This window comes from Chanodichthys erythropterus, chromosome 10 (genome assembly GCF_024489055.1).
Source record: "Chanodichthys erythropterus isolate Z2021 chromosome 10, ASM2448905v1, whole genome shotgun sequence".
Lineage (NCBI taxonomy): Eukaryota > Metazoa > Chordata > Actinopteri > Cypriniformes > Xenocyprididae > Chanodichthys > Chanodichthys erythropterus.
Window position 1 is genome coordinate 25,403,562 of NC_090230.1, and position 12,056 is coordinate 25,415,617.

A 12,056-nucleotide genomic window follows, 5' to 3' on the forward strand; every position below is an offset into this window, starting at 1 on the left:
TCAAAAGAGTGAGACTGAGACAAATCAGACACAATTATTTGTTATAGTTAACCAATAATTGTTTAAAGCACTCTGGGGCCTGTCCCCCATCCCTCGAGAAGTTTTATTGCACTAAAGAATGTGGTTGCCACATTGAGAGCAGAGAACAGACACACTTAAACGTGCATCTTTCCTGCATTATCCCCACATAACACAGACTCTCTTGCATTAATGTATAGGCAGACTGTTCTATAAATGAACATGCACATCCCCAAGAAATGGTATCAATTATTACCGTTGCTGTATTACAATCATTGTATTCACATGTTTTATGATACATTTAAGGTAAGTTCAATTATGCCATGTTTAGTGTCTATGGGTTCGTATCGAGAAGATTTAAATGCTTGTGTATGCGGTATGTCCATACCTGTGCGACACATCAGTATTACAAGAATCTTTAATAGTTCTTCTTCAAAAACTCAGCCAGTTGATCTTGCTCGGTCGTAAAAGCCCTGACAGGAGGCGTGTTGTCACCAGGAAATACAACATCTTCATTGGTCAACAACTAGGAGGTGTGATTTTGACCAGAGGTTAAAAGCCAGTGAACAATGGCACTCCCTCTCTCCTTTCTTGCTTCTTGGATGACAGAAGAGACCCCCTTCTTGCTGCAGGCCTTTTCAGGCCAAGGCCTACAACCCAGCCATGTGCTCATAGTACGTCATCCAACACAGAAGATACTGGAAACAACTTCAGACCGAATCATCAAGATTTCTCCTCAGCCTGCAGATCCGATGCTCCTCGGCCTAAAGGCATCTTGCAAGTATCGCACATTTGAACACTAAACAGCGATTTAGTATTGATTTGTAAACTTTACCTTTGTCAGCAAAGGTGTTTTATTGCTGAGGAAACTGATGATTCTTTTCCAGATTGCCTTTGACTTTTTCCTATAGCTCCATTCCCGGTTCCACTTCCGGTTCAACTCTATCATGGCTCATTCTTACCTACGTATGTGTGTGACCTGCGTGTATGTTATGTGTGTTTGTGAGTTAGTTAATAAAGATTGTGCACAATACATGTTTGGTTCTGACTCCGTCTGCTAATAAATTGCCTCTTAAGTGATTTAGATCCTGACTACATGCTCTGAGTAGTATGGTACAATAAGAACATTGTTTTTCCATAACCTGGAAATTAACATTTATTATAATTAATAAACAATCAACACTGATTGTCACTGGATAAACAGGTTAATTGATTGTAACATTAATCTTAATGTAGCTACATCCAGTTAATCTGATTAACTGATTTACATTTTCATAATTAATAATCATAATGATTTATGAATAATTATTATTATTTCCCCTTTGAGTTAATTCACTACAAGAGTTATTTTGCTCAGAATCACAAAGATACTAATTTTGATCTCATTATGAACTCAAAGACCATCACAGGCAGCCAAATACAAATTTGTACTCTTTTTTTGTTGTTGTTGTGTTTCAGAGGTCAAATATGACTGACAACTCAACACTAACACGCCGTAAGATCTGGATCTCTAATCCAACACTTATGCAGGACCAGAATTGACTCTAAAGAGCAGCGGAAGCGTGTTCATTTTCATGACTTCCTCTGATAAGAAGAAAAAAAAAAACTTGTGATGTAGGTTGATTCCAGTTTAGTGAGGATTCAACCAGATAAATATCACAGTTCAGATGTGTTTCATAGCAAGTGTTTTCAAATGTTGCTAACATGGGTTTTTCAGTGAACCAATCAAATAATTTTAGTTCTGTTTGTGGTAGTTGGTGAGTTTTTAATGTGTTTTTATGGCTTCAATTGTTTCCATTTTGCTACATTTATACATATTATACCAGTCTGGATCAACACATGTTAGCCCTTCAAATGTAGGAAAAGTATTTTCATGCTAGAAATACAGCCCTCATGCCATATTAGATGAGTCAAGTCACCTTTATTCGCTATCACTTTTTACAATGCAGATTGTGTCAAAGCAGCTTTACAGTGATAACTGACAAATAATTTTGGCTGCACAGCAGCTCTAAAAGAAAATGGTGTCACTGCCCAGCTTAAGTAAATTCAGTATTGATTCATTCCTTTGTAAAAATCAATAGTTATTAATTTAGTTAATTCATCTATACATTGGCTCTGGAGAAAACATGCCATCATCCAGCTCAGTTGACATACAATGGTGTCAATGCAGACAGATCAAAAACATTGTTGAATATCAAGTGTCCCCAACTAAGCAAGCCAAAAGACGACAGCGGAAAGGAACTTAAACTCCAACAGGTGACAGAATGGAGAAAAAAACCTTGGGAGAAACCAGGCTCAGTCAGGGGGCCAGTTCTCCTTTGGCCAACAATGAACAGTGCATGATTATGATTCAGGCAGCGTTACAGGTCATAAGTCAGATTGAGATCGCAACAGTCAAAATATTTAATCCAGTTCCATCTAGTTGAAGATCGGATTCATCACGCTGGTATGGAAATGGTTTGTTGGGGATCTGTGCCACTGGGTGTCGTGTCGATGAGGCCTTCACAGGGGATGGTCTAGTTGACACAATCTCTGTTGACACTTCAGAGATGCGTTGTGGTCATGTCTAGGCACAGATCTTCCATTTGATCTGAATACAGCCCGGATCCGACTGAATACACAAAGACTGTGAGCTGGGTGGCCATCCAAGACCGGCATCCATCATGATAGTCTTGTGAGAGAGCAACATGCACCAAGTGTGGGACCTCAGGAAACTGAAAATGAAACCAGAAAGTGAAGCCCCTGCTATAGAGCCACATTTAAAATCAGTCTCATATCTGGAGTCCAGGGGACTATTCCCAAGTTTTCAGCCAGACCATCACATGATTGACTCAGATGTGGGACCTTCCCTGCAGCCTTGAGCTAGACGGCTATTTAAAACAGCACCCCAACCCATGATGGTGGTGTCTGTTGAGGTAGTCTTTAGACGCAGAACACCCTAAGTGTGGGACCATAGGTGATACCAGTGTTTCTCCACAGAGAAAGGGTACAAATCATCTGTGCGTAACCCTTATGTCTTACAGATAACTGCTCAGAAAGAAGTCTCTGCTTCCGAGTAACCAAAAATGGCTGCAGTATGCCCTTGCCTAACCTGGGTCAGGCCCTGGGCGACTCAATACCAGAAAGCTTTACCCCAAAGCAAGTTTGATAGTACATGTCTATGGACTCATCCCCCTTACTACTTTAAGTCTTTAGTGAGGGGAACTTGCGCAAAGGCTCCTACTCACAAAAATGGCTCCATACTTACCTGGCGAGTACACCATAAAATGAGGTGGACTAGTGCCGAACTAAGTCCTATAACCTCATTCCATGCCCCGTCGATTTCACATATACCTTCTACACTTCAAGTCAAGTCATGTCACCTTTATTATTATAACACTTTATACAATATTGTTTCAAAGTAGCTTTTAATTAAGAAAATAAAGATTCAATAATGCAAACAGAATTCAGTTATGTAAAGCAGAACAAAAGTGCTATTGTTCAGCTGAAGTCAGTCCAGTATTGATTCAGTTCGGTTAATTTTATTAATTGTGAAATGAGTTCAGTTCAGCTATAAAGCAAAACAGAGATGTCATCATCCAGCTCAGTGCATTCTAGTCAATAATATTAAGTGCCCCCAACTAAGAATTCAGAGGTGACAGCAGCAAAGATCCCAAATATCATCAGGTGACAGAGAAAAGAAACAAAAACCTTGGTAGAAACCAGGTTTAGTCGGGTCTCCTCTGGCCAGATGAATGAACATGATGTGATTATGATATTTTATCTAGCTCCTTCTGCTTGAAGATTGGGATACATTGTGCCGGCATATGGAGGGAGGAGATGAAGCTGGTCAAAGGGTCTGTGCAGAGGACTTGTCTGGTTCTCGTGGTCTTTGCTGAGGATCTGTGCCGACGGCTGTCTAGTCGACGAGGTCTTCACAGGCGGTCTGTCTCTAAGGCTTGTCTAGTTGTCATGGTCTCTGCTGGCATTCAGGGCTGTTGTGGTCATCCTTATGTGCAGATCTGGACACAGACCAGATCCGTCTGACTACGGTAACCTCGGGATAAGAACAAGACACAGACTAATATTAGGTTAAATACCATTCCTCTTCCGATGTAACAAGAACATTGGACGTTATGTGAAGTTCCCGGATCTAGTAAGAACTCTAGTTTCTGGAGTTTGTTTATTAGGTCTGCGGGACAACCGCCCAGTAAAGCGTTACAATAATCTAGCCTTGAGGTCATGAACACATTAATTCACTTTTCTGCATCTGACATTGGGAGCATTTGTTGTAATTTAGAAACATTTTTAAGATGGAAAAAAGTGGTTTTACAAACACTAGAAATGTGGTTTTCAAAAGAAAGATTGCTATCAAAAATGACTTCTACACTTTGGTATCAAATCTACACTTCTCAGTTTCTTCAGATGAAATGACAAAGGTAAACTCAACTAGAGTTTTAAAAGAGTTATTTTTCTCAGATTCACCAAAATACCAAAGTCTGCCATCAAAAGCATTTCACATCAAATTTTCCCAAGACCCAAACTTTCTGGTAACCAAATGATATTTCTCTAAATGAATGATTTCATGTTATATTGAATTTTGTTGTAACAACAGATGAAAACATTATAAATGTGATTTACTGGCTATTGAGTCAAATATACGCACTGTTTTTTTTCTCTTTATTTTATCTGTACAAACATCAGTGTGTCTGGTTTGATCTGTCAAGTGGGTAAATGGCTTCTGCTGGATGTTTGTGGTTTATTCGCGTGTCAGCAGTTTGTGGCTGAAGTGTTTCTTCATTTTCTCTCCTGCAAATAAAAAGCTCACAATCTTCCACTCCACACAAAACATCTTTACACTGAAATAAAGTCCACAGAAATAAATATAAAGTACACAGAAATAAAAACCATCAACAGTCAAATAAGAGCCATAGGTCAGAGGTCACATATGATTGAGAGCTCACAGCACTAAATAACACAGTAGATACAGCACAGCAAAAACGCCAGTGTTAAATTAAAGGGTTAGTTCACCCAAAAATGAAAATTACCCCATGATTTACTCACCCTCAAGCCATCCTAGGTGTATATGACATTCTTCCCTCAGACAGATATATTCTGAGTTATATTAAATAATGTCCAGGGTAATCCATGCTTTATAATGGGAGTGGATGGTGCCCCAAAAATTGAAGTCTAAATAATTGCACCCATCCATTACAAAAGAAGTCCACACGGCTCCAGGGGGTAAATAAAGGCCTTCTGAAGTGAAGCAATGTGTTTGTATAAGAAAAATATCCATATTTAAAACTTTATAACCTGTAATCTCTAGCTTCCGCTAACCGTCATATGTGCATTCACAAGAGAGTGGCGTCCGAGGTTATGACGTAGGATGCAGGTGCAGTGTGAGCTCCGGTGACGAACACTCTTATTTTACCACTTTACTCTTGAGTGTGGTTTCACATATACTCCCAGGAGAGTTCATTTAAAGCTCGAGTTTCTGCTGTGAGATATCTAATCCAATATTTCACACTTCTGCTATTAGTTTTTGTTCAGGGCCAGAATTCATTAGAAAATGTAAGATCAGAAAAAGCTTGTTGATTTTCATGATGTTAACGTAGACGAATGTGTGAGCGGAAACTGAGGGTGGGGGAGGATTCACACCCAACTAGATAAATATCACAGTTCAGTCATGTGTTTCAGGTCAATCTAAATGTTTTCAGACATTTTAAAAAGTTACTATTGTGGATTTTTCAGTGAACCGATGAAGAAAATGTTTCTCAAATTACTTTTGCTCAGTTTGTGGCGTCTGGATGGTGAGTTTTAAAGTGTTTTTATGGTTTCAGTTGTTTCTGTTCTAGTACCATGTGATAAATTGCTGGTTAATTTACTTAGAGAAGATTAACTTTAACTGTTAATGTCAGCGATGGTGGCTGTAGTGAAGCGCACGACTCAGGAAATAACTCAAAGAACAGTCTTTAATCTAATGATGCACACAATACACAGGAGAATCATGGGGAGAAACACAACCACATAACATGCACGATAATGGATGACAGGGAGATAGTTCCAAGAACAGAATCAGGTCTGGCATTAATTAACACTCCAGCAAACATTGGTCCGATGGCAACATTGTGTACCTGGCCAAAAATAGTCACAGTAGGACGGCATTAATCGGTAAAATTATGTAACACAGAACATTTCCTAAAAATGCGTTCAGATACGTTTACATGTCTTTAATTCTGGGGTTGCATGTATAATTGTTACTTTGACTTTAAGCGATGTGTAGTTCAATATCTAATAATTAATTAATTATTTAATTAAAAAGGTAAAGTCATAGACGTCCGTTCAAATTTCATTTTGAAACTATTTTTCAACCATGACGGGATGTGTCGGTGGGACGTCTTTTCAATGGTCATTAAACGTCCAGATGTTTGCTGGGTAATGATTGAGAACACAGGCAAATGGAAACAGAGCAAACAGAGAGAAAACTAAACCTAAACAGAACAAATATGTTACAGATAAAAGTGTCTTTGTTAGTTAATGTTCAATACATAAATCTATTTCTTTTTTCATTCAACATCTTTTGTCTTTGTACTGCTGCAGAATATTATTCACTTTACATTTGAATGACTAAAAGTGTTTTAGTGAAGCTTCATCAAACCAACATCAAGTGATTTTAATCTGTGAAAAACTCTGTTCTTCAGGTGTGTTTGGTGATTATGATGAGAAGTATGTGTTTGTGAATAAAAGAGATTTAGTCACTCTAAACTCTGATCTTACTGAAATGAAGGATGATGAAGTGATTCAGTGGAGGTTTGAAAACACTTTAATAGCTGAAATCAATAAACAGAACGACAGCTTCACTGTATATGATGATGTTATTGATGGGAGATTCAGAGACAAACTGAAACTGAACAATCAAACTGGATCTCTGACCATCACTAACACCACAACTGAACATGATGGACATTATCAACTACAGCTCAACTATGTGAGAAGGAGTTTCATTCTCGTTGTCTCTGGTGAGTTAAATACACTGTAAAAAAAAAAAAAAATAAAAAAAAAACATTCACTCAACTTAACTTTTTGCACTGACTCAGTTAAGTTGTCTTTACGTAGAATATTAAGTATGTTCAACTTGCCAAAATTAATGTTGTTTGAACATATAAAGTTAAGGTGGATTAACTAGTAAGGTGAACTTACTTTTTTAAGTTTTCAGTACAAATGTTCCCTGTAAAATGTTTTTTTTTTTTGTTCACTCAACTTAGTTATTTAAGTTTAACTTACTTAGAATTTTAAGTACTTTCAGCTTGACAAATGTAGTTATTTGAACTTACATTCAATAGTTTTCAATACCAAAGTTATTGTTCATGTAACCTAATGTGGCTTATTTTATTAATTCAACCAAATAAATAATTATTTTATTTAAACAGTTCTTTTATGTCAATTGTAAGTAATTATTTTATTTCAAAAGTTTCAGCTATGTTTCAGCTGAGAACTTTATTCCCATTTAAATTCATTGTCAGCCACTGAAACATCAACTGCAATTCAAATGCGTTGCAATTCAATGACATGTATCAAGATCTGAGCGGATAAAAAAAAAAAAAATTTAGAAAGCTCAAGGATCAAGAGCACAACTAAATGAAACGCTATTTACCAAAATGGTGACTTTAAAAATATATAATTTTCAATCATAAATAAATAAGTAAACATGTGTTTTTGTTTGTTAAAATGACTAATTTTCCTAATTTGTTTTACATTGAAGGTGCCCTAGAACCCCTTTTTCACAAGATGTAATATAAGTCTAAGGTGTCCCCTGAATGTATCTGTGAAGTTTCAGCTCAAAATACCCCATAGATTTTTTATTATTCAAATTTTTAACTGCCTATTTTGGGGCATTATTAAAAATGCGCCGATTCTGTGCGTGTCCCCTTTAAATGCTCGCGCTCCCCGCCCCCGAGCTCGCAGCTCTATAATACATTGCATAAACAAAGTTCACACAGCTAATATAACCCTCAAAATGGATCTTTACAAAGTGTTCGTCATCCGATCATGTAAGTATAGTATTTATTTGGATGTTTACATGTGATTCTGAATGAGTTTGATGGTGCTCCGTGGCTAAAGCTAACATTACACACTGTTGGAGAGATTTATAAAGAATGAAGATGTGTTTATGAATTATACAGACTGCAAGTGTTTAAAAATGAAAATAGCGACGACTCTTGTCTCCATGAATACAATAATAAACAATGGTAACTTTAAGCACATTTAACAGTACATTAGCAACATGCTAACGAAACATTTAGAAAGACAATTTACAAAAATCTCTAAAAATATCATGATATCATGGATCATGTCAGTTATTATTGCTCCATCTGCCATTTTTCACTATTGTTCTTGCTTGCTTACCTGCATAAAGTCTGATGATTCGGCTGTGCTGCTCCAGACTTTAATACTGGCTCAATTTTCAATTCTAGGGCGCCTTTAATAGGAGGTTTATATTTAACATTCTCTGTAAGATTGTGTTTAAATGCTCTACTTGATCATCTTGGTTCCTATCTTCATTCTTTCTCATTTATCTTTATTCTCTCATGTTTTTCAGCTCGTCTGTCTGTTCCTGTCATCAGCAGAAACTCTTCACAATGTTCTTCATCATCATCATCATGTTCATTGGTGTGTTCAGCTGTGAATGTGAGTCATGTGACTCTCTCCTGGTACAAAGGAAACAGTTTATTGTCCAGCATCAATGGGTCTGATCTCAGCATCAGTCTCTCTCTACCTCTGGAGGTGGAATATCAGGATAAAAACACCTACAGCTGTGTGCTGAACAATCCCATCAGCAACCAGACTCAACATCTGGACATCACTCACCTCTGTCACACATGTTCAGGTACGGCAGTGCTGATATTAGTTGATGTCAGTGCTGATATTACTGTTTATTTACTTCTTTTGTTTTTACATAAACATATGGATATGGATTATTTATGTACATGTTGTTTTCATGTCCCATATCAGTTCAGATTTGAGTCTTTGTGATTTGATTGACTAAAGAATTAAAAAGGATTTGGTTTTGCACTAGTCTGATGAGATCCTCCAGTCGTCATTGTAATTGTATCTCACTGGAGATCTTCTTCTGGACCTTTTACCCTCAATCTTCCCAGTCATGATATCCTTTTCCAGGGATCTTTCCTTTCAAACTTTTCAAATTTTTCAGTGTCATCAGTTGACATGATCTTGTTCTTCCTCATGTTCAGTTCTAGTCCCATCATTTGACTTTTTTCTCTTGCGTTTCCTCAGCAGATGTTCAGTATCTTCCTTTGTTTTCAGAGTTGTGTCGTCAGCATACCTCAGATTGTTTATCATATTAATATACATACACCATCACCTCCTCTGCTGCCTTTCAGCCTGAGAAAAACAAAAAAACAACTTGATTTTTACTGAAAAACAATGAAATAAATTAGGTTCTCTGAAATTAATTTAACTGTAAAGCAGCAAAATGATGTTCACTATCACACTAATGACCGTCTCTCTCTACAGTGTCTATGACAGGCCTGATCTCTGCTGCCGCCGCTGGATCTCTGTTGATTGTTGCTGCAGTCGGGATCTTCTGCATCTGCAAGAAATGTAGAAAAACTGATCAAGAAGGCAAGTGCCAAATTATAAATGGCTGTTGAATTAGCAAAAGTAATAAGTGATATAACAAATAATAATATGCTTTAATAGTGTAGTTCCTTTAAACCCTCATGTTGTGTTGGATTTTCTTTTTCCTAAAAATGCTATTTAATGTTATCATATTGTACTTAAACTCACTGACTTTGCTCTAACAGGGTATAACAACTTTCACCCAAAATATAGTTTTTGTACTTGTTACACTTACGGTGTTCCTGCTCAAAAATGATGGCCTCCAAAAATGTGCTTATAATTTTCTCTTTATGCTATATTATTATCAAATATGGGATTCAAACTTGTTTTCTGTCAGCACAGGTTGTGTGTAGGCCTCATTGATCTGTTGATCTTTGAGTGAAGGTCAAAGCGAATTTATCTTTTAATGTAATGTAGCAATGAATGCATTAACACGTAAACTTTGACAGCCTTAACATATATGTTGTAAAGAATCAGATCTAGTTATCAACAATGAGTTTTGCTGTTTTAATTAATCTATTTATTATATCTTCACAGTTGAGACTCGTGAAGAAGAAATCACTTACGCCGAGGCGATTTTCCACAAAAGAAAAGCACAGAAATTGGTAAGATTCATGTTGTGTGTCTGTGTGTCATTTCAGCAGTGAGTGCACTTGTGCGAATGATCATTATACAGACAAAAACACAAAACAGAAGCATATTAGTTATGTATAAAAGCCATAAGATTAGAAACATATGCCATAATAATCACGAGACTCATTCTACCATGTATAACTAAAGAGTAACAGATCAACATTAGTTAGTATTTTCAGTGTTCACAATGAGCCACTGATGAAGTACTTCCTGTGTCAGTTGATGACATCACAGTCCAAATCTTCAGAGTTTTTGCAATTCGTACAATGCTTTTGGGAAATCAACACAATTCTGTCTATGTGCCATCTGTACTGGAATACATTTTTATAGTAACTATTATTTTGCAAGCATTAAAAAAAGCATCAGGAAACAAACATCAAGGACATGCATTTATTGTGTTTTTGACAGGATCATAAAGAGGAGGATCATGTGGAGTATGCGCCTATCGCCAACAGAAGATGATCGCACTTCAAGTACCATGCGCATGTTTTAGCAAATCAAGGGAATGAATTATTAAATTGTGCGCATGATTTAGCCAACTATTTTTTTTTTTTTCCTGCATGTCATGTCTGGGGCTCCAGACCATGACCCTTAAATTTCATCAAATAAAATATAACATCCCACTATTAACTACAGTGCCATCTAGTGTCCAAAATAAGAACTAACACTTATAAGAATGTTCTATAAATATTCTATAACAAAATTCTGTTAGCTGGGATTACACCACCAGCAGCAGCCTGAACTGTTGAGACAATACAGGACAGATCCATGCTTTCATGTTATTTTATGTTGTTAGATTGGATGGAATCCTCACATCAGAAATATCAAATCCAGCCCTGAACACCAGATTTTGTCAAAAGATATCCATTTTGTCTGGTGTGCAAACCACATTTGGAGGGTAAGGACACATGTGAGAATGCTATTTATTGATTATTGCTCGGCATTCAACACAGTCATACCACAGAGGCAATCCCAAAAGATCCTCACCTGGAATTGATACCTTCCCTCTGTAACTGTGCTGAACTTCCTGATGGACAGATCTCAGTCAGAGCAGAAAACCCGACAACAGGCATCCGATCTGAACGTCTTGATAAAGATATACTCACTTTGATACTGCTATTTGCCATATGTATTTACTTGCCTTTATCAATAAAGTGTTTTCACTCAGAGGTTCAAGAGTCTCTCCATGTTTTATTTCTAGTACATTTATTATGTTGAGCGCTACCTGGAGGAAAATAAAACATTATGCAGTTAATAAGGTACTGGAGCTGTGCTGTATTGTGAATAAGTCACGACTGAAGGGTATTGATAGACATGACTGTATTCACAATACAGCACGCCTCAAGTTAATTAACGGTTACCACAACATACAAATATTAAAGCCAAAATACCTTTTAACACTATATATAATGTTTCTTCACACACATATGCTCAATTATCTCTCATCAGAAGAAAACGTTCAATATCCTGCATGGGAAGACTTTCCTTGAAGGGGAGAATGGTGTGGGCTTAAGATTGAAAAAGTTAAATTGTCTTGGAGATGTTGGTTCACTAAAATTGTAATGAGGTGGGACTCAAGGTAAGATCCATCTGCAGGCTTTTATTAAACATAGTTCGTAGTAAGACAGGCAATGGTCAAACAATGGCAAACAGGTATGGCAGAGAGCATGCAGAATCGTAGTCGAGGAACAGGCAATGAATTAGGGCAGGCAGATATCATTCACAAAACCAGGAAACAATAAACAGTCCAAAAGTTCCAAAGGGTAGGCGGCAGAGATTCGTACAAG

The 12,056-nt window shown here is 37.1% G+C and overlaps 1 protein-coding gene across 1 annotated transcript in view; it reads left to right on the forward strand.

Annotated features, from left to right (window-relative positions):
- Positions 1 to 12,056, forward strand: part of LOC137028216 (uncharacterized) — a 41,260-nt gene that overhangs the window by 11,513 nt on the left and 17,691 nt on the right. The window contains exon 9 of the mRNA XM_067396987.1: positions 6,699 to 7,016. Coding sequence (XP_067253088.1) covers positions 6,699 to 7,016 — 318 coding nt within the window. The remainder of the gene's footprint in view (positions 1 to 6,698; positions 7,017 to 12,056) is intronic.